This window comes from Grampus griseus (assembly GCF_964374135.1).
Source record: "Grampus griseus genome assembly, chromosome: X".
In the NCBI taxonomy this organism is placed as follows: domain Eukaryota; kingdom Metazoa; phylum Chordata; class Mammalia; order Artiodactyla; family Delphinidae; genus Grampus; species Grampus griseus.
Window position 1 is genome coordinate 40,563,992 of NC_138999.1, and position 24,945 is coordinate 40,588,936.

At 42.2% G+C, this 24,945-nt stretch overlaps 1 protein-coding gene and 1 long non-coding RNA gene across 4 annotated transcripts in view; one reads left to right on the forward strand and one right to left on the reverse strand.

Moving 5' to 3' along the window:
* The window catches only part of LOC309839220, a 122,780-nt gene extending 122,575 nt beyond the window's left edge, over nt 1–205 (reverse strand). Inside the window, exon 1 of the long non-coding RNA XR_014298486.1 lies at nt 80–205. This is a non-coding gene — a long non-coding RNA (uncharacterized lncRNA). The remainder of the gene's footprint in view (nt 1–79) is intronic.
* A 60-nt stretch (nt 206–265) lies between these two features.
* KRBOX4 (KRAB box domain containing 4) lies at nt 266–24,069 on the forward strand. Of its 3 annotated transcripts, none has more exons than XM_082680988.1 (8): nt 266–282; nt 2,497–2,566; nt 3,161–3,204; nt 17,357–17,455; nt 19,523–19,566; nt 21,077–21,203; nt 21,521–21,619; nt 22,810–24,069. In XM_082680988.1, exons 4-8 carry the CDS (start codon nt 17,419–17,421, stop codon nt 22,875–22,877), a joined length of 375 nt encoding a protein of 124 aa, XP_082537114.1. In that variant the 5' UTR covers nt 266–282; nt 2,497–2,566; nt 3,161–3,204; nt 17,357–17,418; the 3' UTR covers nt 22,878–24,069. The 3 variants fall into 3 exon arrangements, with proteins under 3 accessions (XP_082537114.1, XP_082537115.1, XP_082537116.1); XM_082680989.1 differs by having other exon boundaries at nt 277–297; XM_082680990.1 differs by lacking the exons at nt 266–282; nt 2,497–2,566; nt 3,161–3,204 and having other exon boundaries at nt 17,241–17,455.
* Nucleotides 24,070–24,945: the final 876 nt, after the last annotated feature.

The window sequence follows — 24,945 nt, forward strand, 5'->3', positions numbered from 1 at the left end:
CGCCGCCCGACACGCCTCCCCAGATTCTCATACGACTCGTCGCGGAAAATGCTCGCACGCTCTCGTCGCTCCATCTAACCTCAGAGGGAACCACGTCAGAATCCTTTGTCCCCGAAAGGCGCCGTGTTGCCCATTGGCTGTGTTGCACCCCCGCCCCCAAAGCCCGCTCCTGCGCGTGCACAGCGCTCGGGCTCCCGGGGCGACGGCGAGCGGAAGTGCCCTGCTGACCCCGAGGGCGGTGCGAGTTGACGCTTCCGGTTGTTATCTGCCCTGAGACCTCAGGTTCCTGGCGGTGGAGTAAGGGGAGGCGGAGTTGGGGATGGGCTGGATGGGGAGGTCGGAGGGGCCTTGGGCAATGAGGTCGCGCCCCGGGGGGGTTGAGTGACAGGGCCGCGGTGGTGAGGGGAGGGGTGGGCTACGGGGGTCAGCGAGTGATTGGTTCATTGCTTGATTCATTCAGCGACCGTTTCCTCAGTGCCTAGTAAATGCCGGGCACCCCTGTGTTTCACAGTAGTCTGTTCACAATAGCCCTGTGAGTAGGTACTACGATGCTCTTTGTTTTACAGAGAAAGCAAGAACAGAAAGGCTGGGAAACCTAACCAAAGTCACACAGTAAAGTGGAGGGATCCTTTTTCTTTTTTCGTTTTTTCGGCGTAACGCTTATGCCTTTCCAACAAACGCACCCTAAATTTATCACTTTGCTGGCTCACTGTCTGTATCTCCCCTGCTAAGAGTATGGCTCCGCAAGATGGCGGAACTCTGAAGTTTTGTTCACGTAGAACAGTAGAACCCGTAGAACAGTAGAACAGGCACACAGTAGGCCCTGACCTCTTATGAAACGAATAAAAGCGGCAGAGCAGGCAGTCAGTTTCGTTCCAGAGCCCAGACCTTATCAGGCGGTAATTGAGCTCTTACTGAATGTCAATTCTTAAAACTACAGTGAGGCACTGTGCCTTCTGATGGCAAGGAAAACTTTGGGCTTTTCCTCAACTTCGCTCCATCATGGAGGTTGCTAATTGCATCGCCTGTGTGGTCATTGCCTTTCCAGGGTCAGGGTTCATAAGTGAGCCCACGGCTCAGCAGCTTCAGACACCAGCTGATCTGCCATGGGCTTCCTTAGTTAGACTACAGAAGACCCAGTCTGAGGCCTCAGAAGGAGGTGAGCTCCTCGGGTCAGAGGCAGAGACATAGTCCTGAAGTGATGGTCCCAGCAAAGGTACCTTTGTCTTTGAATCGTTGGGTCCTGCCTCCTTAGAAATAAAATAACTCCTCTGAGGGGAGTTGGAAGAGGAGCGCCAGCCCAGACCCCAGGGGCAGAGGGGGAAGGCTCACAGGACAGACCCAGATGCTCTGGTTAGAGGGAGGGGGCTCACAGGATAGCAGGTCCTAGAAGAACTGGACCTGCAGTGCCCTCTGTCCCTTCCTTCAGCTGAGAGAGAGCAAGGCTGACTCGGTGACTCAACTTCTAGCCACCATCAAGAGCTGTGTGATGGTGGTCAGTTGAACCCCTATTGGAGGAGAGGGATGAAAGTTACAGACGGATGGAGGGACGCTGCCCTGCGGTAGTGCCTGCAAAGGCAGAATCAGGCTGGAAAGATTGACCACCTGCCTCACGGGACTTTCTCCACTCCTGACACATTTGTGCACACATCATTATATTTCCCTCTTGTGCCATGGGCTATTTTTGTTTTGTTTGTTTGTTTTTTGTTTTTGACCGCCCCGCGCGGCATGCGGGATCTTAGTTCCCCAACCAGGGATGGAACCCGTGCCCCCTGCGATGGAAGCACAGAGTCTTACCCACTGTTCGGCCAGGGAAGTCCCCTGGGCTATTTTTGGATTTGAGTCAGTCCCATAGTATACACAACCCACTTACCTGTAGCAGAAATGTTGAATCTCCTCTACCCTGACTAGATGACCAAAGAGGTGTCTTTGGTTTCTGTGTGTCTGTGACCTTTCAGCGTGGTCTCTAGGTAGGCCATCACCTAGCTCTGCTGCCTCTCATTTTGATGCTAGTAACTGGGTCTGGGAAGTGACTCATTAAGCTGCATCTTGCTGAGCCCTGTTGTCCTGATCCTAAGGCAGGGATTGCTACAGTAGCAATGGTTAACAAAAGCTCCTTGCTGAAACTGTGTTTTGAACACCGCCAAATAAGGGAGAGCATGGCGATCAAATGGACATAATGGGAAATAAGGAAGTATTGGGGCGGGAACAGGGTGGCGGTGGCCCACTGAAGGGCCGAAGGAGCCTGGCGCAAGGTCAGTGGTTTCCAGCTCCATGAGGAACTGACCAATGCCTGGCCGTTAACCTCCCTCTACCCACCTCCATTCCTACCTCCTCTCCCCTCCCTTCTGTCCTGTGCTCAGCTCTGGTTTGTCTCCTTCCTCCAAACCACAGCAAGCTGTCCCTGTCCTCCAGACTTTGCTCAGGGTCTATCACCTCCAGGGCTTAGTGTGATAATAGGTGATTTGTAATAATTTCTCCTTTCTATTTTACTAGTAAATGATATTGTGAAAAATGAAAAAAATGCAAGTAAATAAAAGAGGAAAGGTGGAGTTACCACTGGAAGGTAAGCACTCTCAACGTTTTCATAAATGCTCTTCTGGACTGCTCTTCCTCAATAAATATATATTGCTTAACAAAGGGGATCGCACTACACTTGCTTTCTGGTAACCTACTTTTAAATACGTTAAGAAATGAGAACAGGATTGCATTGCATTTTTAAAGCCCATGCAGTATTTCCCATGTTGTGTGTCTAATTTTTGATCTGAGTACCCTTTGCTGGAGGTTTAGTTGCTTCCAAATTGTTGAATGGTGGAAACACCTACAGTTAACATCCTTGTAGCCTGTGCTTATTTATGATTGCCTTTTTACGATAAATTTCCAGGCATAGGATTCCTGAGAGAAAGGAGATATCAGGTTGTTAATGGCTTCCGAGGAGATGTCTTTAAACACAAGTCATAAATCTGTACAGGAAGAGAAAATAAATTCATGTGGAAAACCCACAGGATCTTAGCCGTGTCCCAGGGGAACAGGCTGGAGCTACCAGGCCATGTGTCCAGATCATCCCCGCTGTGGGGCAAGAGTGATTGTTATTAAGCTGGTGATGGTGGTCTCATGGCTGTATGCACTGATCTCGACCCCCCTAATTCTGCCTTCCTAGATCTCCATCCTTTGTCAGGGCGGAGCCACATGGCCGTGTCCCAGGTGAGTTCCTAATTTACCCCCTACTTTGTTTCCAGTGAATTTGAGGCAGCAATTAGGAAATTATATTGCAGCCTTGAAAAATCTATTAGTCCACTTAGCTCTGGCTGTTTTCTGTTCAACCTGTCATCGACCTCAGGTTTCTCCAATCCTTCTCTTCCCCACCAAAAAAAAAAAAAAAAAAAGGGTAAAATGAAAGACACCTCTCAACTGCTTCCCTTTTTTTTTTTTACATCTTTATTGGAGTATAATTGCTTTACAATGGTGTGTTAGTTTCTGCTTTATAACAAAGTGAATCAGTTATACATATACATATGTTCCCATATCTCTTCCCTCTTACGTCTCCCTCCCTCCCACCCTCCCTATCCCACCGCTCCAGGCGGTCACAAAGCACCGAGCTGATCTCCCTGTGCTATGTGGCTGCTTCCCGCTAGCTATCTACCTTACGTTTGGTAGTGTATATATGTCCATGCCGCTCTCTCGCTTTGTCACAGCTTATCTTTCCCCCTCCCCACATCCTCAAGTCCATTTTCTAGTAGTTCTGTGTCTTTATTCCTGTCTTACCCCAAGGCTCTTCATGAGCTTTTTTTTCTTAAATTCCATATATATGTGTTAGCATACGGTATTTGTCTTTCTCTTTCTGACTTACTTCACTCTGTATGACAGACTCTGGGTCTATCCACCTCATTACAAATAGCTCAATTTCTTTTCTTTTTATGGCTGAGTAATATCCCAATGTATATATGTGCCACATCTTCTTTATCCATTCATCCGATGATGGACACGTAGGTTGTTTCGATCTCCGGGCTATTGTAAATAGAGCTGCAATGAACATCTTGTTACATGACTCTTTTTGAATTATGGTTTTCTCAGGGTATATGCCCAGTAGTGGGATTGCTGGGTCATATGGTAGTTCTACTTGTACTTTTTTAAGTAACCTCCATACTGTTCTCCATAGTGGCTGTATCAATTTACATTCCCACCAACAGTGCAAGAGGGTTCCGTTTTCTCCACACCCTCTCCAGCATTTATTGTTTCTAGATTTTTTGATGATGGCCATTCTGACCGGTGTGACATGATACCTCATTGTAGTTTTGATTTCAGTTTCTCTAATGATTAATGAAGTTCAGCATTCTTTCATGTGTTTGTTGGCAGTCAGTATATCTTCTTTGGAGAAATGTGTATTTAGGTCTTCTGCCCATTTTTGGATTGGGTTGTTTGTTTTTTTGTTATTGAGCTGCATGAGCTGCTTATAAATTTTGGAGATCAATCCTTTGTCAGTTGCTTCATTTGCAAATATTTTCTCCCATTCTGAGGGTTGTCTTTTGGTCTTGTTTATGGTTTCCTTTGCTGTGCAAAAGCTTTGAAGTTTCATTAGGTCCCATTTGTTTATTTTTGTTTTCATTTCCATTCCTCTGGGAGGTGGGTCAGAAAGGATCTTGCTGTGATTTATGTCATAGACATAGTGTTCTGCCTATGATTTATGTCATAGACATAGTGTTCTGCCTATGTTCTGCCTATGTTCTGCCTATGTTTTCCTCTAAGAGTTTGATAGTTTCTGGCCTTACATTTAGGTCTTTAATCCATTTTGAGCTTATTTTTGTGTATGGTGTTAGGGAGTGATCTAATCTCATACTTTTACATGTACCTGTCCAGTTTTCCCAGCACCACTTATTGAAGAGGCTGTCCTTTCTCCACTGTACATTCCTGCCTCCTTTATCAAATCTAAGGTGACCATATGTGCGTGGGTTTATCTCTGGGCTTTCTATCCTGTTCCATTGATCTATATTTCTGTTTTTGTGCCAGTACCATACTGTCTTGATTACTGTAGCTTTGTAGTATAGTCTGAATTCAGGAAGCCTGATTCCTCCAGCTCCGTTTTTCGTTCTCAAAATTGCTTTGGCTATTCGGGGTCTTTTGTGTTTCCATACAAGTTGTGAAATTTTTTGTTCTAGTTCTGTAAAAATACCAGTGGTAGTTTGATAGGAATTGCATTGAATCTGTAGATTGCTTTGGGTAGTAGAGTCATTTTCACAATGTTGATTCTTCCAATCCAAGAACATGGTATATCTCTCCATCTCTTTGTATCATCTTTAATTTCTTTCATCAGTGTCTTATAATTTTCTGCATACAGGTCTTTTGTCTCCTTAGGTAGGTTTATTCCTAGCTATTGTATTCTCTTCCTTGCAGTGGTAAATGGGAGTATTTTCTTGATTTCATTTTCAGATTTTTCATCATTAGTGTATAGGAATGCCAGAGATTTCTGTGCATTAATTTTGTATCCTGCTAGTTTACCAAATTCATTGATTAGCTCTAGTAGTTTTCTGGTAGCATCTTTAGGATTCTCTATGTATAGTATTATGTCATCTGCAAAGAGTGACAGCTTTACTTCTTTTCCGATTTGGATTCCTTTTATTTCCTTTTCTTCTCTGATTACTGTGGCTAAAACTTCCAAAACTATGTTGAATAAGAGTGGTGAGCGTGGGAAACCTTGTCTTGTTCCTGATCTTAGTGGAAATGCTTTCAGTTTTTCACAATTGAGGACGATGTTGGCTGTGGGTTTGTCATATATGGCCTTTCTTTTGTTGAGAAGAGTTCCCTCTATGCCTACTTTCTGGAGGGTTTTTATCGTAAATGGGTGTTGAATTTTGTCAAAAGCTTTTTCTGCATCTGTTGAGATGATCATATGGTTTTACTCCTTCAATTTGTTAATATGGTTTATCACATTAATTGTTTTGCGTATATTAAAGAATCCTTGCATTCCTGGAATAAACCCCACTTGATCATGGTGTATAATCCTTTTAATGTGCTGTTGGATTCTGTTTGCTAGTATTTTGTTGAGGATTTTTGCATCTATGTTCATCAGTGATATTGGCCTGTAGTTTTCTTTCTTTGTGACATCCTTGTCTGATTTTGGTATCAAGGTGATGGTGGCCTTGTAGAATGAGTTTGAGAGTGTTCCTCCCTCTGCTATATTTTGGATGAGTTTGAGAAGGATATGTGTTAGCTCTTCTCTAAATGCTTGATAGAATTCGCCTGTGAAGCCATCTGGTCCTGGGCTTTTGTTTGTTGGAAGATTTTTAATCACAGTTTCAATTTCAGTGCTTGTGATTGGTCTGTTCATATTTTCTATTCCTTCCTGGTTCAGTCTCGGCAGGTTCTGCATTTCTAAGAATTTGTCCATTTCCTCCAGGTTGTCCATTTTATTGGCATAGAGTTGCTTGTAGTAATCTTTCATGATCTTTTGTATTTCTGCAGTGTCAGTTGTTACTTCTCCTTTTTCATTTCTAATTCTATTGATTTGAGTCTTCTCCCTTTTTTTCTTGATGAGTCTGGCTAATGGTTTATCAATTTTGTTTATCTTCACAAAGAACCAGCTTTTAGTTTTATTGATCTTTGCTATTGTATCCTTCATTTCTTTTTCATTTATTTCTGATCTGATTTTTATGATTTCTTTCCTTCTGCTAACTTTGGGGTTTTTTTGTTCTTCTTTCTCTAATTGCTTGAGGTGCAAGGTTAGGTTGTTTATTCGAGATGTTTCCTGTTTCTTAAGGTAGGATTATATTGCTATAAACTTCCCTCTAAGAACTGCTTTTGCTGCATTCCGTATATTTTGGGTCGTTGTGTCTCCATTGTCATTTGTTTCTAGGTATTTTTTGATTTCCTCTTTGATTTCTTCAGTGATCACTTCATTATTAAGTAGTGTATTGTTTAGCCTCCATGTGTTTGTATTTTTTATAGATCTTTTCCTGTAATTGGTATCTAGTTTCATAGCGTTGTGGTCGGAAAAGATACTTGAAACAATTTCAGTTTTCTTAAATTTACCAAGGCTTGACTTGTGACCCAAGATATGATCTATCCTGCAGAATGTTCCATGAGCACTTGAGAAAAATGTGTATTCTGTTGTTTTTGGATGGAGTGTCCTATAAATATCAATTAAGTCCATCTTGTTTAATGTATCATTTAAAGCTTGTGTTTCCTTATTTATTTTCATTTTGGATGATCTGTCCATTGGTGAAAGTGGGGTGTTAAAGTTCCCTAGTATGAATGTGTTACTGTTGATTTCCCCTTTTATGGCTGTTAGTATTTGCCTTATGTATTGAGGTGCTCCTATGTTGGGTGCATAAATAGTTACAATTGTTATATCTTCTTCTTGGATCGATCCCTTGATCATTATGTAGTGTCCTTCTTTGTCTCTTCTAATACTCTTTATTTTAAAGTCTATTTTGTCGCATATGAGAATTGCTACTCCAGCTTTCTTTTGGTTTCCGTTTGCATGGAATATCTTTTTCCATCCCCTTACTTTCAGTCTGTATGTGTCTCTAGGTCTGAAGTGGGTGTCTTGTAGACAGCAAATATATGCGCCTTGTTTTTGCATCCGTTCAGCCAATCTGTGTCTTTTGGTGGGAGCATTTGGTCCATTTACATTTAAGGTAATTATCAATGTGTATGTTCCTATTCCCATTTTCTTAATTGTTTTGGGTTCGTTATTGTAGGTCTTTTCCTTCTCTTGTGTTTCTTGCCTACGTAAGTTCCTTTAGCAGTTGTTGTAAAGCTGGTTTGGTGGTGCTGAACTCTCAGCTTTTGCTTGTCTGTTAAGGTTTTAATTTCTCCATCACATCTGAATAAGATCCTTGCTGGGTAGAGTAATCTTGGTTGCAGGTTTTCTCCTTCATCACTTTAAATATGTCCTGCCAGTTCCTTCTGGCTTGCAGAGTTTCTGCTGAAAGGTCAGCTGTTAACCTTATGGGGATTCCCTTGTGTGTTATTTGTTGTTTTTCCCTTGCTGCTTTTAATATGTTTTCTTTGTATTTAATTTTTGACAGTTTCATTAATATGTGTCTTGGCGTATTTCTCCTTAGATTTATCCTGTATGGGAGTCTCTGTGCTTCCTGGACTTGATTAACTCTTTCCTTTCCCATATTAGGGAAGTTTTCAACTATAATCTCTTCAAATATTTTCTCAGTCCCTTTCTTTTTCTCTTCTTCTTCTGGAACCCCCATAATTCGAATGTTGGTGCGTTTAATGTTGTCCCAGAGGTCTCTGAGACTGTCCTCAGTTCTTTTCATTCTTTTTTCTTTATTCTGCTCTGCAGTAGTTATTTCCACTATTTTATCTTCCAGGTCACTTATCCGTTCTTCTGCCTCAGTTATTCTGCTATTGATCCCATCTAGAGTATTTTTCATTTCATTTATTGTGTTGTTCATCATTGTTTGTTTCTTCTTTAGTTCTTCTAGGTCTTTGTTAAATGTTTCCTGCATTTTGTCCATTCTATTTCCAAGATTTTGGATCATCTTTACTATCATTATTCTGAATTCTTTTTCAGGTAGACTGCCTATTTCCTCTTCATTTGTTACATCATGTGGGTTTTTATCTTGCTCCTTCATGTGCTGTGTGTTTTTCTGTCTTCTCATTTTGCTTATCTTACTGTGTTTGGGGTCTCCTTTTTGCAGTCTGCAGGTTCGTAGTTCCCGTTGTTTTTGGTGTCTGTCCCCAGTGGCTAAGGTTGGTTCAGTGGGTTGTGTAGGCTTCCTGGTGGAGGGGACTAGTGCCTGTGTTGTGGTGGATGAAGCTGGATCTTGTCTTCTGGTGGGCAGGTCCACATCTGGTGGTGTGTTTTGGGGTGTCTGTGGACTTATTATTTTAGGCAGCCTCTCTGCTAATGGGTGGGGTTGTGTTCCTGTCTTGCTAGTTGTTTGGCATAGGATGTCCAGCACTGTAACTTGCTGGTCATTGAGTGAAGCTGAGTGCTGGTGTTGAGATGGAGATCTCTGTGAGATTTTCGCCGTTTGATATTATGTGGAGCTGGGAGGTCTCTTGTGGACCAGTGACCTGAAGTTGGCTCTCCCAACTCAGAGGCACAGCACTGACTCCTGACTGCAGCACCAAGAGTCTTTCATCCACCCGGCTCAGAATAAAAGGGAGTAAAAGTAGAAGGAAAGAATTAGTAGAAGAAGAAAGAAAGAAAGAAAGGAGGGAGGGAGGGAGGAAGGAAGGGAAGAAGGAGGGAAGGAAGGAAAAAAAGAAAGAAGATAAAGTAAAATAAAAGTAAGATAAAATATAATAAAGTTATTAAAATAAAATAATTGTTAAAAAAAAATGGACGGATAGAACCCTAGGACAAATGGTGGAAGCAGAGCTATACAGACATAATCTCACACAGAAGCATACACATACACACTCACAAAAAGAGGAAAAGGGGAAAAAATCATAAATCTTGCTCTCAAAGTCCACCTCCTCAATTTGGGATGATTCGTTGTGTATTCATGTATTCCACAGATGCAGGGTACATCAAGTTGATTGTGGAGCTTTAATCCGCTGCTTCTGAGGCTGCTGGGAGAGATTTCCCTTTCTCTTCTTTGTTCTCACAGCTCCCAGGGGCTCAGCTTTGGATTTGGCCCTGCCTCTGCGTGTAGGTCGCTGGAGGGCATCTGTTCTTCGCTCAGACAGGATGGGGTTAAAGGAGACGCTGATTCGGGGGCTCTGGCTCACTCAGGCCGGGGGGGAGGAAGGGGCACGGAGTGTGGGGCGAGCCTGCGGCAGCAGAGGCCGGCATGACATTGCACCAGCTTGAGGCGAGCTGTGCGTTCTCCCGGGGGAGTTGTCCCTGGATCCCGGGACCCTGGCAGTGGCGGGCTGCACAGGCTCCCCCGAAAGAAGGTGTGGATAGTAACCTGAGCTCGCACACAGGCTTTGTGGTGGCGGCAGCAGCAGCCTTAGCGTCTCATGCCCGTCCCTGGGGTCCGTGCTTTTAGCCGCGGCTCGCTCCCGTCTCTGGAGTTCCTTTAAGCAGTGCTCTTAATCCCCTCTCCTGGCGCACCAGGAAACAAAGAGGGAAGAAAAAGTCTCTTGCCTCTTCGGCAGCTCCAGACTTTTCCCTGGACTCCCTCCCGGCTAGCCGTGGTGCACTAACCCCCTGCAGGCTGTGTTCATGCCGCCAACCCCAGCCCTCTCCCTGTGCTCCGACCGAAGCCCGAGCCTCAACTCCCAGCCCCACCTGCCCCGGCGGGTGAGTAGACAAGCCTCTCGGGCTGATGAGTGCCGGTGGACCCTGATCCTCTGTGCGGAAATCTCTCTGCTTTGCCCTCCGCACCCCTGTGGCTGCGCTCTCCACCACGGCTCCGAAGCCTTCCCCCTCCGCCACCCACAGTCTCCGCCCGCGAAGGGGCTTCCTAGTGTGTGGAAACCCTTCCTCCTTCATAGCTCCCTCCCACTGGTCCAGGTCCCGTCCCTATCCTTTTGTCTCTGTTTATTCTTTTTCTTTTGCCCTACCCAGGTACGTGGGGGGTTTCCTGACTTTTGGGAGGTCTGAGGTCTTCTGCCAGCGTTCAGTAGGTGTTCTGTAGGAGATGTTCCACGTGTAGATGTATTTCTGGTGTATCTGTGGGGAGGAAGGTGATCTCCGCGTCTTACTCTTCCGCCATCTTCCCAGAAGCCCCAACTACTTCCCTTTTGGAACTGCACTTCATCTTTTCCTCTTTTCCTTCTAAGAGAAGATTGTTTACATACATAGACTTACCTTTCTTCCAGTTCACTTTTTTCTTTTTAATTAGGGAAAATAATGAAAGTAAATTGATGCTTAATGTTTTAAAATGCATATAAAAATAATAGCCCAATCATCCGTATTTCTTCTCCCCCCAGTACCTCAATTTTCCTCATAGATGCCCACTGTTAACATTTTGGTGATAAGGCACTGTAGATGCATTTACATCAGTGTAATTAAGTGAAAATAGACGTATGTGTAACATGTTTTTGCACAAATGCCATCACATTCCCATACCCATCTTGCTTTCCCCACATGATTATATCCTGGGTGTTGTTTCTCATCAATACATAAAGATTATTTCAGTTCCTATTTCGTGGTATGGATGTATCATTTAACTATTTCTCTATTCGTAGATATTGGGGTTTTTATTCATTTTTTTTTACTATTATAAACAGTGCCTCATGAACAGCTTTCTATATACCTATAAGCTCAGTAGTATAAGTGTTGTGGAGTGTTCACATGGAAATCAGATTGCTGAATAAAAGCCTGGAAAATTGGATCACAGAAATTATCTGGTCTTCGAAAATTAATGAAAGTAGTAATTATGAAGGATTTGGGAGTACAAATTTAAATGTAAGATGAAAAGGCACCCAATTCATTTTATGAAGCCACTTAAATTTGATGAAGAGGGCTTCCCTGGTGGCGCAGTGGTTGAGAGTCTGCCTGCCGATGCAGGGGACACGGGTTCGTGCCCCGGTCCGGGAAGATCCCACATGCCGCGGAGCAGCTGGGCCCGTGAGCCATGGCCACTGAGCCTGTGCGTCCGGAGCCTGTGCTCCACAACAGGAGAGGCCACAACAGTGAGAGGCCCGCATACCGCCAAAAAAAAAAATTTGATGAAGATACTACAAAAAAGAAAATTATAGACCAGCTTTGCTTAAGAATATGAATTCCCAAAATTTAAAAATATTCTGCATAGAACAGTAATAAATTGAATTACACATTTTTTAAAGTAATGCATGCACAGGGTAAAAATTTCAAGCAAAAGCTTTGTTCAAGAAAAGGTAAAAAGTAATTCTCCCTCTCACTCTGTCCCCATGTCTCCTTCAGTGTTTCATACATTCTTCCAGAGATAATGTATGCATCTCTATCTAGATATATGAATCTCTTAAAAAATTTGTTTTGCAAATTAAAGCACATTGTGGTCCTTGTCTTAATGATCATTCCATTGCAGTTGTACATAGCTTATCCCAGGGATTCTGAACTGTGGCACTCTTGCCATTTTGGGCCAGATTATTCTTTGTTGTTTGGGACGGTCCTGTGCATTTTACCATGTATAGCAGCATCCCTGGCCTCTATCCGCTAGATGCCAGTAGCACTCCCTCCCCCAGTTTTGACAACCAGAATGTCTCCCGACATTGCCAAGTGTCTCCTGGGGGACAAAATTACACAAGGTTTCAAACCAGTGGTCTACCTTATTTACAAAAATAGCCACTTGATATTCTACTGGATGGAAATGCCATTTATTATTTACCTTTCTACTAGTGATGTATATTTAGGATATTTCTAGGCTTTTGCTACCATAAACAACATAGCAGTGAATATCCATGTACATTCCAGTTGTATGCATATGAGTATATCTTTCTAGAAGTGACATTTCTAGGTCAGTGGTTACAGACATTTTGAATTTTGATTTAAGATTGTCAAATTGCCCTCCAAATAGCACGTAGCAGTTTGTACTCCTAGCAGCAGTATGATGCCTTTTCCCATAAACAGGCAATCACAGTGATTTTTGCCATTGTGAGGGGAAAAAAGAGTGGTGCATTTTAATTTGCATTTCTTGAATTGAGTGTCTATTCATATTTTTAAATGTCATTTGCACTTTTTCCTTTCAGATGATTATTCTAAGTTGTTTGCACATTTTTCTCTTGGGTGTGGAATTACTTTGATTGCTGATTGCTAGCTCTTTATGTTAACTTAATAAGTAAATTAGACCTCTATCATGTATGTTGTAAATATTTTTTCATGGTTTCTCGTTTGACTGGGTTTACATATCTTGGAGAGTAGACACTTAAATTTTTAAAATGTGATCTAATTTCACAATCTTTAGTGGCTTCCAGATTTCATGTATTGCTTCAAAAGGCTTTTGTGAGTCAAGATTATAAAAATGTCATTTCAGTTATGGGAAAAGGAGTGGTTAATGAATGATGGTGGCACAACTGAGTTTCCATCTGGATGGAAACAAAGCTAGACTCTTCTACATCATAGGAAAGTAAAATGCCAGATTGATTAAAGAACTACATATATATTTGAGAAATTAGATGAAAATTTAAGAGGATATTTCTGTAACCTTGCTCAATGCAAGAAATATTTTTAATGAAATACAAAACCCAGAAACCATACAGAGAAAGACTGTCAGATTAGACTGCATTAAAATGTTAAAATCTGTACAGTCAAAAGACATTTGAGGCTGAAAGGCGGTGCATATGGTACACAGAGGATTTATATACAGAAAATGCAAACTGATGATACAAAAAAGACCAAAAATGTGATAGAAAAATAGAAAGATAGTACAGACAATCCAAAAAAAAAGTGGGTGATGCCGTAAGGGAAGATGTTTACCTTTTCCTTATGGCTCATTTTTATTCCTCCTTTTCTGTTGCATTCCAACAAATGAAACCAGTCTTGGCCCTTCTACTAACTGTTTGCCTTCCAGGTGGAAGTGTGTGTGTGTGTGTGTGTGTGTGTGTGTGTGTGTGTACAAAAAAACCCAAAATTTTTGCACGGGTTATTTTTAATGAAAATATGCTACTACTATGCATACTCTGCTTTTTTTCATTTAACAAAAATATATCAGACATCCTTTCATGTCAGCCAATTTTTATAATGGCCGTTTTAGAGTATAGCCATAACAATTTATTTAACCACTCTGTCATCCACCAGTCCAGATGCAGCTTGTTGACTATCAGGGTTCATTCTTATCAGAATCAATGTTGCCTGGTGATATAGCTGTCATGCCACCATTATTAGATTCCCAGGAACACAGGACATTGAGGGTCATCTCCCCTTATTTTTTGCTAATACAAATAATGCTGCCTTGATCATCCTTATGCCCATATAAATATTTCAGTAGGATAGAGTCCTGGTTAAAATATGAGAAAAAATGTAATAGGTACTGCCAAACTACCTGTCAACCAGCCTTCTATGAGAGTATTCATGTTCCTATATGAGGAACAGTAGCTCATGAACAGTGAGCCGCTCGTGAACAGTGGCTCTTCTCTATCATTTGAATGTTTACCAACCTTATAGGTAAAAGACAGTATCTTACTGTTTAATTAGCATGTATTTGAACTTTAATGAGGTTTATAATCTATTTGTATGTTTATGCTTATATTTTTGTTGCTATGAATCTTTTGTCTATTTTATTGAGTTGTCTTTTCTTAACTGACATCAAAAAGTCTAGGGTAACAATCCTAGAAAGGGCACTGCTGCATTAAAGAGTATTTGCAATATACATTTTGATGTATATTAACCTGTTGCTCCACCCCCTCCCCCCGAAGGCAATAAATAGTTTATAACTTCTTTGGTGTTTTTCTACACACTTGACTGCAGTAGGTATTATCAACCTGCTGAATGTTTAAGAAGCTGAAGGGTATAAATAAATCCTGGAGATCTAATGCCCAGCATAGTGATTATAGTCAACAGTACTGTATTATAAACTTCAAAGTTGCCGAGAGACTAGATCTTAATTGTTCTCACTACAAAAAAGAAATGATAATTGTGTGACGTGATAGAGGTGTTAGCTAATGCTACTGGACTGTTGGTAATCATACTGCAAAATATAAATGTATCAAATCAACACATTGTACATCTTAAACTTACACAATGTTATATGTTAATTATATCTCAAGAAGAAAAAGAATCTGAAGGGTGATAAATGGTATACTATTATAAATTTATTCCACATTCCTCCAGTTATACTGTATTAGGTTGTGGTCTCTTTCTTAAAGATTTGTTAGAATTTTAGTGTATGAAGGAAATTAGATCATTGTTATGTAGCTTACAAATATTTTTACCACTTTGATACTGATGTTTGAGAATTTAAAAAATTATTTTCTTTCTGCTATTTAGAAATTTCTAATGTCTAGGTAATCAAGTTTGCCAGTCTTTAGCTATATGTCTTCTGAATTTGGGGATGGCTTAGAAAGACTTTCGCCACTCTAGAATTATAAAAACTTTCATCCTGCACACATTTAAATCTCTGACATATCTGTAATTTATTTTGGAGTTCGGAGTGAGATAGCTAATGCAGCTTTATGGTATGCTTTTTCCCTGCATAAATACCTAGCCAGATTTTGCTAATGACTTCTTTTCTACAGCGATTTGAGATACTTTCATTCTGAACTAAATTCTGACCCTGTGTGTGTAGGATCTGTTAGGGGTTTTTAACTTTCTTCATTGTCATTACTGAAGCATAACACTAAGTATAGCATGAATAAAATTCTTCCTCCTCATTAGGGAAATCTGACCTTGAGTTAACCTGGTTTTAGCTTTGTGTCCCTGGAAACCCAATAATGGTGGAATGACAGCTGTATTACCAGGCGTTGTTACTTAGGATCAAAATGACTCTTTTCTTTTTAATCTGTACAAATCAAGCATTTTATTTATATAGCAAGGAAGCACTCATTTATTCTCCATTTAAATACCACACTTGAGATTTAAGATCACGTTTAGCAGTGTACTGCAGGATGCTAAATAAGACTTCACTCATATCGCTTTGGATTTCTTGATACCTTGTTACAGTTTCCATCATCCACTGGAACAATTAGTTCAGCTTCCTTAACCTAAACTCGAAGCTTCCCGGATGTAAAAGCCACAATGACTCTTGATTGGTAAACAAACTGCACCTGGACTGGGAGGACTGTGAATAACTGAAAATTGCTGATAGGAAGCCACCGATTTGGGTTTTCCTGAGTCCAGTGTAACTCTCATAACTGGGCATGTCCTTTGCCAGGACCTTGGAAGATGTGCTCAGGGGCCTGTTACAAGAGATACTGGTACATGGAGCAGCTTCTGGCTTCCAAGCCAGATACTGCCTGCACTTGCCAGTGTGGCCCTGTTCCCGGGCACCTCAGGTGGGCAGGGGCAGGTTGAGCTACTGGATTGTACTGAGAACTCCTCTTGCTGGCGTCACTGCCCTTTGGCCCACTGTTTCCTGTCTCCCTCTGCAAAGCTGAGTAAACTGGTGCCACATATGGCCCATGGGGGCCTTGTGGGTGCAAAATGTCTCCTTGAATTTAAGGCCACCAAGTGTGGGTGGGACAGGATGGAATCCAGAATGTAAATAGGTGGATTATTGCTCTCTGATAGGAATCCAGGCACTTAGAGAAGTAAATTCTTATTTGGTGGTGATAAGATCAAGTACAGACCTTTCCTTTTTTACCTCAATCTGCTGACCAGGCCAGATATAGTCCTGTTCTTTGACTCATGATTGATTGGATAATCAGCACTCTTGGTCATGATTGAGTAGCTGTGTTTCGAACTGTTTCTTCTAGATCTACATCCCCTTCAAAGCCTTCTCTGTCAGCCCTAAGCAGAACTGACTTCTTCCTCTTCTGGGTTCCCTGCCCTACCTCTGCCATTGCCTCCTTCCTTTCCTCCCACCCTTTCATGTATGAGTTTGTAAGTGTTGTTTTTCTCCCTCTACTAGACTGTATGTAGCTCCTTCAATTCAGGAGGTGTTTGTTTTTATTAACCTTTACATCCTTAGAACTTATCAGCTTGCTCTCCAGTCAATAAATATGTGTTGGAAGAATGAATTTCCAGGGTAAAATATTTCTAACACTCGATCTCTTTCCCCATAGAGTTTAAAATAATTTTAGTTACATAAGCACCCTATATACTATACTGTGTCAAATTGTGGATGGTGAATAGCATAAGAACAATTACGTAGAGAAAGGCAATGCAGTGTCTAAAAAGTGCATGCGGAAACCAGACTGAATGGACTTTAATCCTTAATTCCTACCTGTGTGATCCTGAGCAGGTGACCTCACACTCTGTGAGCCTTCCTGTCCTCATCTGTCAGGGTTCTCCTGGGTGGTGGGGAGGACTGAAATCTTTCTACGTGTGAAGGACATAGGATGGGCACACAGTGGGCACTTGATGTAACATACTGTCTCCGTCTGCAAGCCCATCACTGGGCTAAAGAAGAGTGTGCTGTTGCAGGAAACGTTGACCTTCAGGGATGTGTTTGTGGACTTCACCCTGGAGGAGTGGCAGCAGCTGGACGCCACTCAGAAGAACCTCTGCAAGGATGTCATGCTGGAGAACTACAGCCACCTTGTCTCCGTGGGTGAGGGACCCTTCACAGGGTGACTGGAACGCACCCCCTGGGGCTCCCTCTCTGTCGGCTGCTGCAGCTCAGGGGCGTCTGGGCCCTGAATGAATCGGGCCTCAGGCTCAGGGTCAAGAATCCATAATGGCGTTTGCACCCTGCACGGGATGTCTGTGCTCTCACCTTCTCTGTGGATGGTCTTCACTGAGGGCCCACTAGCTGGGCTCACGGGGCAGTCACTGAGGCCAGACCATCTCTGCCCTGCAAGGATGGGCCTCGGTTCCGGAATGCCTCATGTGTCAATTAGAAAGTCCTCTGTCATTTCCCCTTAACAGGATTCCTCGTGGCCCAACCAGGTAGGACCTTCAGGTTGGGACAAGGAGAAGAGGAGGCCAGGATGGCAGCTGGAGAAAGCCCAACACGGAGGTGTCCAGGTGAGCCCGTGCCGGGCCAGTTGGGCCAGGGCAAGGGGACCTGGTGGGTCAGGGAGAGCTTGGCCTCGGGGGCGCGCCCAGGAGTTCTTCTCAGAAACCCCAGACTTGGGGACACAATTCGGGTCTGATGGAACGAGCTGCTGTGATAGCCACACGATGCCCCACCTGCTGCCCCTCTGCAGCCCCTTGTTCTTGGGGTTCAGACAGAGGCAGCCACTGCTGTTCTGTAGATCCCGTCTCCACCTTCCAGCATCTGGGTGGCTAGGGAGACGTGCCCAGCCTTGTCTCCTTCCTCCTCCCTCTCCTTTCTGGAAGCTGTTGGGACTTTCCCATCTCTTGGGCATTTGTGTGTTCATCAGAAGACAAGCAGATGGAGGGGTGATGTTTCCTCTTTACTTGGCATACTGTGGGCCCTCGAAGTCTGAAACGCAGAGTCTTTAACCTCAGGGAAATTATCCTACCTGGATTACTGGAGTTGGGATGGACAAAAAAAAAAGGCTTTGCTAGTGGCCTTCAGCTCCACCAGGCCAAGTACCACCATGCCCTTGTCTGCCCTCACTTTGTGGTTAAACAGTGTCCATTTCACACAGGTTTCTGTTTTCTTATTTCTCTGAGGCTCTTCCAAATCTGACTTTTTCCGCCTGTTGTTAGATTCCTCCTCTTGTCAATACTTCCCGCTCACTCAATTATTTTGTCTTTTGTGTTATCTCTATGTATTAAAAAATAAATAAACTTGAGAGCATATTACTCGCACGATGGCATGTTCTGGATAGAGCTGCTTCTTTCCTTTTCTGTAGAATCTCCTCTACCCTGACTAGATGACCCAAGAGGTGTCTTTGGTTTCTGTGTGTCTGTGACCTTTCAGCGTGGTCTCTAGGTAGGCCATCACCTAGCTCTGCTGCCTCTCATTTTGATGCTAGTAACTGGGTCTGGGAAGGGACTCATTAAGCTGCATCTTGCTGAGCCCTGTTGTCCTGATCCTAAGGCAAGGATTGCTACAGTAGCAATGGTTAACAAAAGCTCCTTGCTGAAACTGTGTTTTGAACACCGCCAAATAAGGGAGAGCATGGCGATCAAGTGGACATAATGGGAAATAAGGAAGTATTGGGGCGGGAACAGGGTGGCGGTGGCCCACTGTAGGTCCGAAGGAGCCTGGCGCAAGGTCGGTGGTTTCCAGCTCCATGTGCAAGTGACCAATGCCTGGCCCTTAACCTCCCTCTACCCCCCGCCTCTCCTCCCTCCTCGCCCCTCCCTTCTGCCCTGCGCTCAGCTCTGGTTTGTCTCCTTCCTCCAAACCACAGCAAGCTGTCCCTGTCCTCCAGACTTTGCTCAGGGTCTATCACCTCCAGGGCTCAGTGTGATAAGAGGTGATTTGTAATAATTTCTCCTTTCTATTTTACTAGTAAATGATATTGTGAAAAATGAAAAAAATGCAAGTAAATAAAAGAGGAAAGGTGGAATTACCACTGGAATGTAAGCAGTGTCAACGTTTTCATAAATGCTCTTCTGGACTGCTCTTCCTCAATAAATATATATTGCTTAACAAAGGGGATCGCACTACACTTGCTTTCTGGTAACCTACTTTTAAATATGTTAAGAAATGAGAACAGGATTGCATTGCATTTTTAAAGCCCATGTGGTATTTCCCATGTTGTGTGTCTAATTTTTGATCTGAGTACCCTTTGCTGGAGGTTTAGTTGCTTCCAAATTGTTGAATGGTGGAAACACCTACAGTTAACATCCTTGTAGCCTGTGCTTATTTATGATTGCCTTTTTACGATAAATTTCCAGGCATAGAATTCCTGAGAGAAAGGAGATGTCAGGTTGTTAATGGCTTCCGAGGAGATGTCTTTAAACACAAGTCATAAATCTGTCCAGGAAGAGAAAATAAATTGACGTGGAAAACCCACAGGATCTTAGCCGTGTCCCAGGGGAACAGGCTGGAGCTACCAGGCCACGTGTCCAGATCATCCCCTGTGTGCGGCAAGAGTGATTGTTATTAAGCTGGTGATGGTGGTCTCATGGCTGTATGCACTGATCTCGACCCTCCTAATTCTGCCTTCCTAGATCTCCATCCTTTGTCAGGGCAGAGCCAGATGGCCGTGTCCCAGGTGAGTTCCTAATTTACCCCCTACTTTGTTTCCAGTGAATTTGAGGCAGCAATTAGGAAATTATATTCCAGCCTTGAAAAATCTATTAGTCCACTTAACTCTGGCTGTTTTCTGTTCAACCTGTCATCCACCTCAGATTCTCCAATCCTTCCCCTCCCCACCAAAAAAAAAAGAGAAAAAAAAAAGGAACAAGATAGAAAGGAAAAGACTTTTCAAATCTACTTCTTACTCTTGGGACTGCTCTTCTTTTTTTTCTTTTCCTTCTCAGAGAAGATTGTTTAAATACATAGACTCATCTTGCTTTTTCTCTTTCTTCACTTTCAGTTCACTTTTTGCTTTTTCATTATATTTGAAATAATGAAAGTAAATCCATGTCTCATGTTCCAATATGCATAAAAACAGTATCCAAAAGATCCCTACTTCTTCTCTCCCCAGTACCACATCTTCCTCGCAGATGCCCACTGTTAACAATTTGGTGATAAGGTGCTGTAGATGCATTTACATCAATTTAACTAAAAATAGACATATATGTAACATGTGTTTTTGCACAAGTGCCATCACACTCCCATACCCATCTTGCTTTTCCCACCTGATTATATTCTGGGTTTTGTTCCTCATCAGTACATAAAGATTATTTCAGTTCCTATTTCATGGTATAGAAGTATCATTTAACTATTTCTCTACAAATGGACACTTAGATTTTTAATTTTCTTTTCTATTATATACAGTGCCTCATGAACAACTTTCTATGTATCTCTTGGCCCATTAGTACAGGTATTTATGGAGAATACACCTGGAAGTAGGATTTTTGAATCAAAGGTGTTCACACTTTAAATTTGCTCTTCCAAATCCTGGACTAATTGCTGCTTTCACAAAATTTTAAAGAGCAGATAATTTCTGTGTTCAACTTTTCCAGGCTGTTAAAAGGTGAAAAGGAATCCAGTACATGTTATGATGCCAGTTAACTTAAATTCAAGGAAGATACTACAAGAAAGCAAAAAGTGAAAGACCACTTTCACTTAAGAATATGGATGCCAAAATTCTAAAAACATGTTCTGAATAGAGCATTAATAAGTTGAATTGAGTCTTTTAAAAAGTACTCTGTGCATATGGCAAAAAATTCAAACAAAACTTTGTTCATCAAAAGGTGAAAAATAATTTTCCCTCTCACCCTGTATTTGTGTCTCCTTCATTTTTTCATGCATTCTTCCAAAAATCATGTGTGCCTATTTATCTATCTTGATATGAATCCCTTTTTCTTTTCTTCTTTTCGCATATTACAGCACATTCTAGTCCTTTTCATGATCATTCCATTTCATTGCTCAACCCCGGGTTTTCTCACCCCTGCCCTCTTGACCTTTGGGCAAGATAATGCTGTGTTGTGGAGGGCTGCCATGTGCATTGGAGGATATTTAGCAACATCGATGGCCTCTACCCTCTAGATGCCAGTGCCCCCCCCCACTGCCCACCTTGTTTTGACAGTGGGCTAAGGAGGAGTGTGCTGTTGCAGGAAATGTTGACCTTCAGGGATGTGTTTGTGGACTTCACCCTGGAGGAGTGGCAGCAGCTGGACGCCACTCAGAAGAACCTCTGCAAGGATGTCATGCTGGAGAACTACAGCCACCTTGTCTCCGTGGGTGAGGGACCCTTCACAGGGTGACTGGAACGCACCCCCCGGGGCTCCCTCTCTGTCGGCTGCTGCAGCTCAGGGGTGTCTGGGCCCTGAATGAATCGGGCCTCAGGCTCAGGGTCAAGAATCCATAATGGCGTTTGCACCCTGCACGGGATGTCTGTGCTCTCACCTTCTTTGTGGATGGTCTGCACTGAGGGCCCACTAGCTGGGCTCACGGGGCAGTCACCGAGGCCAGACCATCTCTGCCCTGCAAGGATGGGCCTCAGTTCCGGAATGCCTCATGTGTCAATTAGAAAGTCCTCTGTCATTTCCCCTTAACAGGATTCCTCGTGGCCCAACCAGGTAGGACCTTCAGGTTGGGACAAGGAGAAGAGGAGGCCAGGATGGCAGCTGGAGAAAGCCCAACACGGAGGTGTCCAGGTGAGCCCGTGCCGGGCCAGTTGGGCCAGGGCAAGGGGACCTGGTGGGTCAGGGAGAGCTTGGCCTCGGGGGCGCGCCCAGGAGTTCTTCTCAGAAACCCCAGACTTGGGGACACAATTCGGGTCTGATGGAACGAGCTGCTGTGATAGCCACACGATGCCCCACCTGCTGCCCCTCTGCAGCCCCTTGTTCTTGGGGTTCAGACAGAGGCAGCCACTGCTGTTCTGTAGATCCCGTCTCCACCTTCCAGCATCTGGGTGGCTAGGGAGACGTGCCCAGCCTTGTCTCCTTCCTCCTCCCTCTCCTTTCTGGAAGCTGTTGGGACTTTCCCATCTCTTGGGCATTTGTGTGTTCATCAGAAGACAAGCAGATGGAGGGGTGATGTTTCCTCTTTACTTGGCATACTGTGGGCCCTCGAAGTCTGAAACGCAGAGTCTTTAACCTCAGGGAAATTATCCTACCTGGTTTACTGGAGTTGGGATGGACAAAAAAAAAAGCTTTGCTAGTGGCCTTCAGCTCTACCAGGCAAGTGAGAATGGTCTCATGGAGATTGTCCTCCAATATTTATAATGATATAATATCAATCCTATACAAACCCTTTAGGAAAATAAGGAGGAAATAATTCCCAGCAAGTTTTTTAGACCAGCATTACCCTGACACCTGACCAAGAAATTAAAGGGAAAGAAAAGTACAGACCAATAAATCTCATGAATATTGATGTACAAACCCTTGACAAAATATTTAGCAAATGGAATCCAATAATATTTGAAAATGAATGCAAGGTTAACATTCAGAATTCAATTTAATTAAATATATTAACAGAATAAAGGCAAAAGCATATGATCATCTCAATGGTTACAGGAAAATAATATGGCAAAATTAATATATGTTCATGATTTTAAAAAACCCCTTAATAAACTAGGAATAGAAAGGAACTTCCTCAGTCTGTTAAAGGGCATTTATAAAATGCCAACACCATATTGAATGGTACAAGCCTAAACACTTTCTCTTAAGCTCATTAATTCTTTCCTTGGTTGTAATGAATATATGATGAGCCTGGCATCCCTAGGAGTAAGATTGATGGGCACCAACAGAATTGCAGTTTAATATTACAATCAGAAAAGGGCAAGATTTGGGAATTCCCTGGCCTAACCAGGGACTAACCACTGGACTCCGCGTTTCCATTGCAGGGGGCTCGAGTTCGATCCCTGGTCAGAGAACTAAGATCCTGCAAGCCAGCTGGTACGGCGAAAAATAAAAAAAAAAAAAAGGCAAGATTCAAAGAGAGAAGTCTGAGGGCAAATGCTTCATTAAAAAGTGAGGGTCCCTTGCTGAGTTCCCAGACCTGAGCCTAATTTTAGATCTGGAACCAATTGTCTAGAGAGGTGCCCATGTCCCTTATAGGAAGAACCCTACAACATTGTAGCAAACATAAAATACTTACCTTAGTCCCTTTCCGAGGGAACCTATGGCCATTTATCTGGGTGACTATGGTCATTGGGGAAAAGGGAATATTTTTAGGACTATTGGACACAGCTTTCTGAGTTGACATTAATACCCAGATATGCAAAGCATCACCATGGCCCTCCTGTTAAGAGTGGGGGCTTACTGGGTACAGGTGTTACACTGAGTCCTCGCTTAAACCTGATTCACAGTGGCCCACTGCACATGCAGACCCATCCAGTGGTGATTTCCTCAGTCTTCTAGTGTATAATTGGAATTCATATACTTATCAGTTGGACCATTTACTACCTCTCTCCTCACCTGTAATGTTTGTTAGCTGATAATTTATGTAACAGTATTCAGTGATTACAGTGTAAAGAACTATGGAGATAACTTATTTTTACCCAAAAAAATCACACACAGATATTACAATCACAGGATACCCATTTTTAAGATGCAAAACATATACTCAAAACCATACACTCAGACAACCACATGGAAAAGGAATAGGGAATATATAGACATATGTGAAAATGGGGTCATTTTAAGAAGAGAATTGTGTCACATATTAAAGACAAAGCTGAATGGGAAAATGGATTGGAAGACAGAATCTACTATGCACAAGATCATTTTATGGGTAGTTTCTGCAGACGACATTTAAAAAATTAAAAACTCAATAATCCTACCACCCAAACGATAATCTGGATAATCTGCTTAATAATTTGTTGTATTTCCTTCCGAGCTTTTTGTTCTGTGTCTACCTATACACACACACCTACAACAGATACAAATATAAAACAAATATATTTGTATACATATATATGTGCAAATAATTTTACTCAGCATAAAACTGCTACTTTTCTGCCATCCAGAGTCACTGATATAATGGTGCATTATCCATCCTTGATGTATTTTTTTATAATGTAAACTATGTGGTACATTGTTTTATGTTTTTTCACTTAGCCAATTACCATGAACATTTCCCCAAATCCTCAAACATGAAAAAATTTTTCATTAGTGCATACTATTCTATCTTATTGATATGTCAGTTTTTAATCAATTGACTATTGGATATTCAATTTATTTTTTTTCTATTTTAAATAGTATTATGTTAAGGTAGATAAGCTGAAAATTAAAGAACTTTTACTGACTAATAAAATGAGGCATAAATGTAACCATAAAATGATTACCCTTAAATATTAAGTTATAAGCACTGTTCCTAAGTGAGGTGTGTCAAAGCTTAATATATGCCTTTTCTGTAAGGGGTTTGCATTTCTGCACTGAAAGTGTTGATGAATATGTGTGAGATCTCCTGTTTGAGCTCCTTTGTTTCAGGGATCATGATGACTCATCCTCCGTCACACCACTTAAGGAAGCAATTTTTCTATTTTGTTTAAGAAGTAAACTGGGAGTTTGCCCTAGCTAGGATTAACAATTTTTGCTTTATATTTTTCTTTCAAAAATGTCATCCTCTACTCCACAGTGAACATATCTTAATTATTGAGTGCTTGTTTGCAACCTCTGCACCTTTCACACAAAATGTGTGGTATAGACTATGGAACATATTTCTCTCATAATTTCTAACACAGTTTTCTAAACTCATTAAATTCTTTGTTTTTCCTCAGCATAAATACTCTGATAGGTCAGCATAAATACTCTGATAGGCAAGGATATTTAAATTCTTTCTAAAGTCTTTTCCACATCAATATATTCACAGTTTTGCCACTTTTGAATTCTCTGGTATACAGTTCTCCACTTGTGTAAGAATTCTGCATGAAAAATTGATCACATTTATTATATCCTTCTGGAATTATACTTTTGTGCCTTTTATTAAGTTAAATGAACATTAAATAATATATGAAGAGTTTTTGACATTTTTTGAT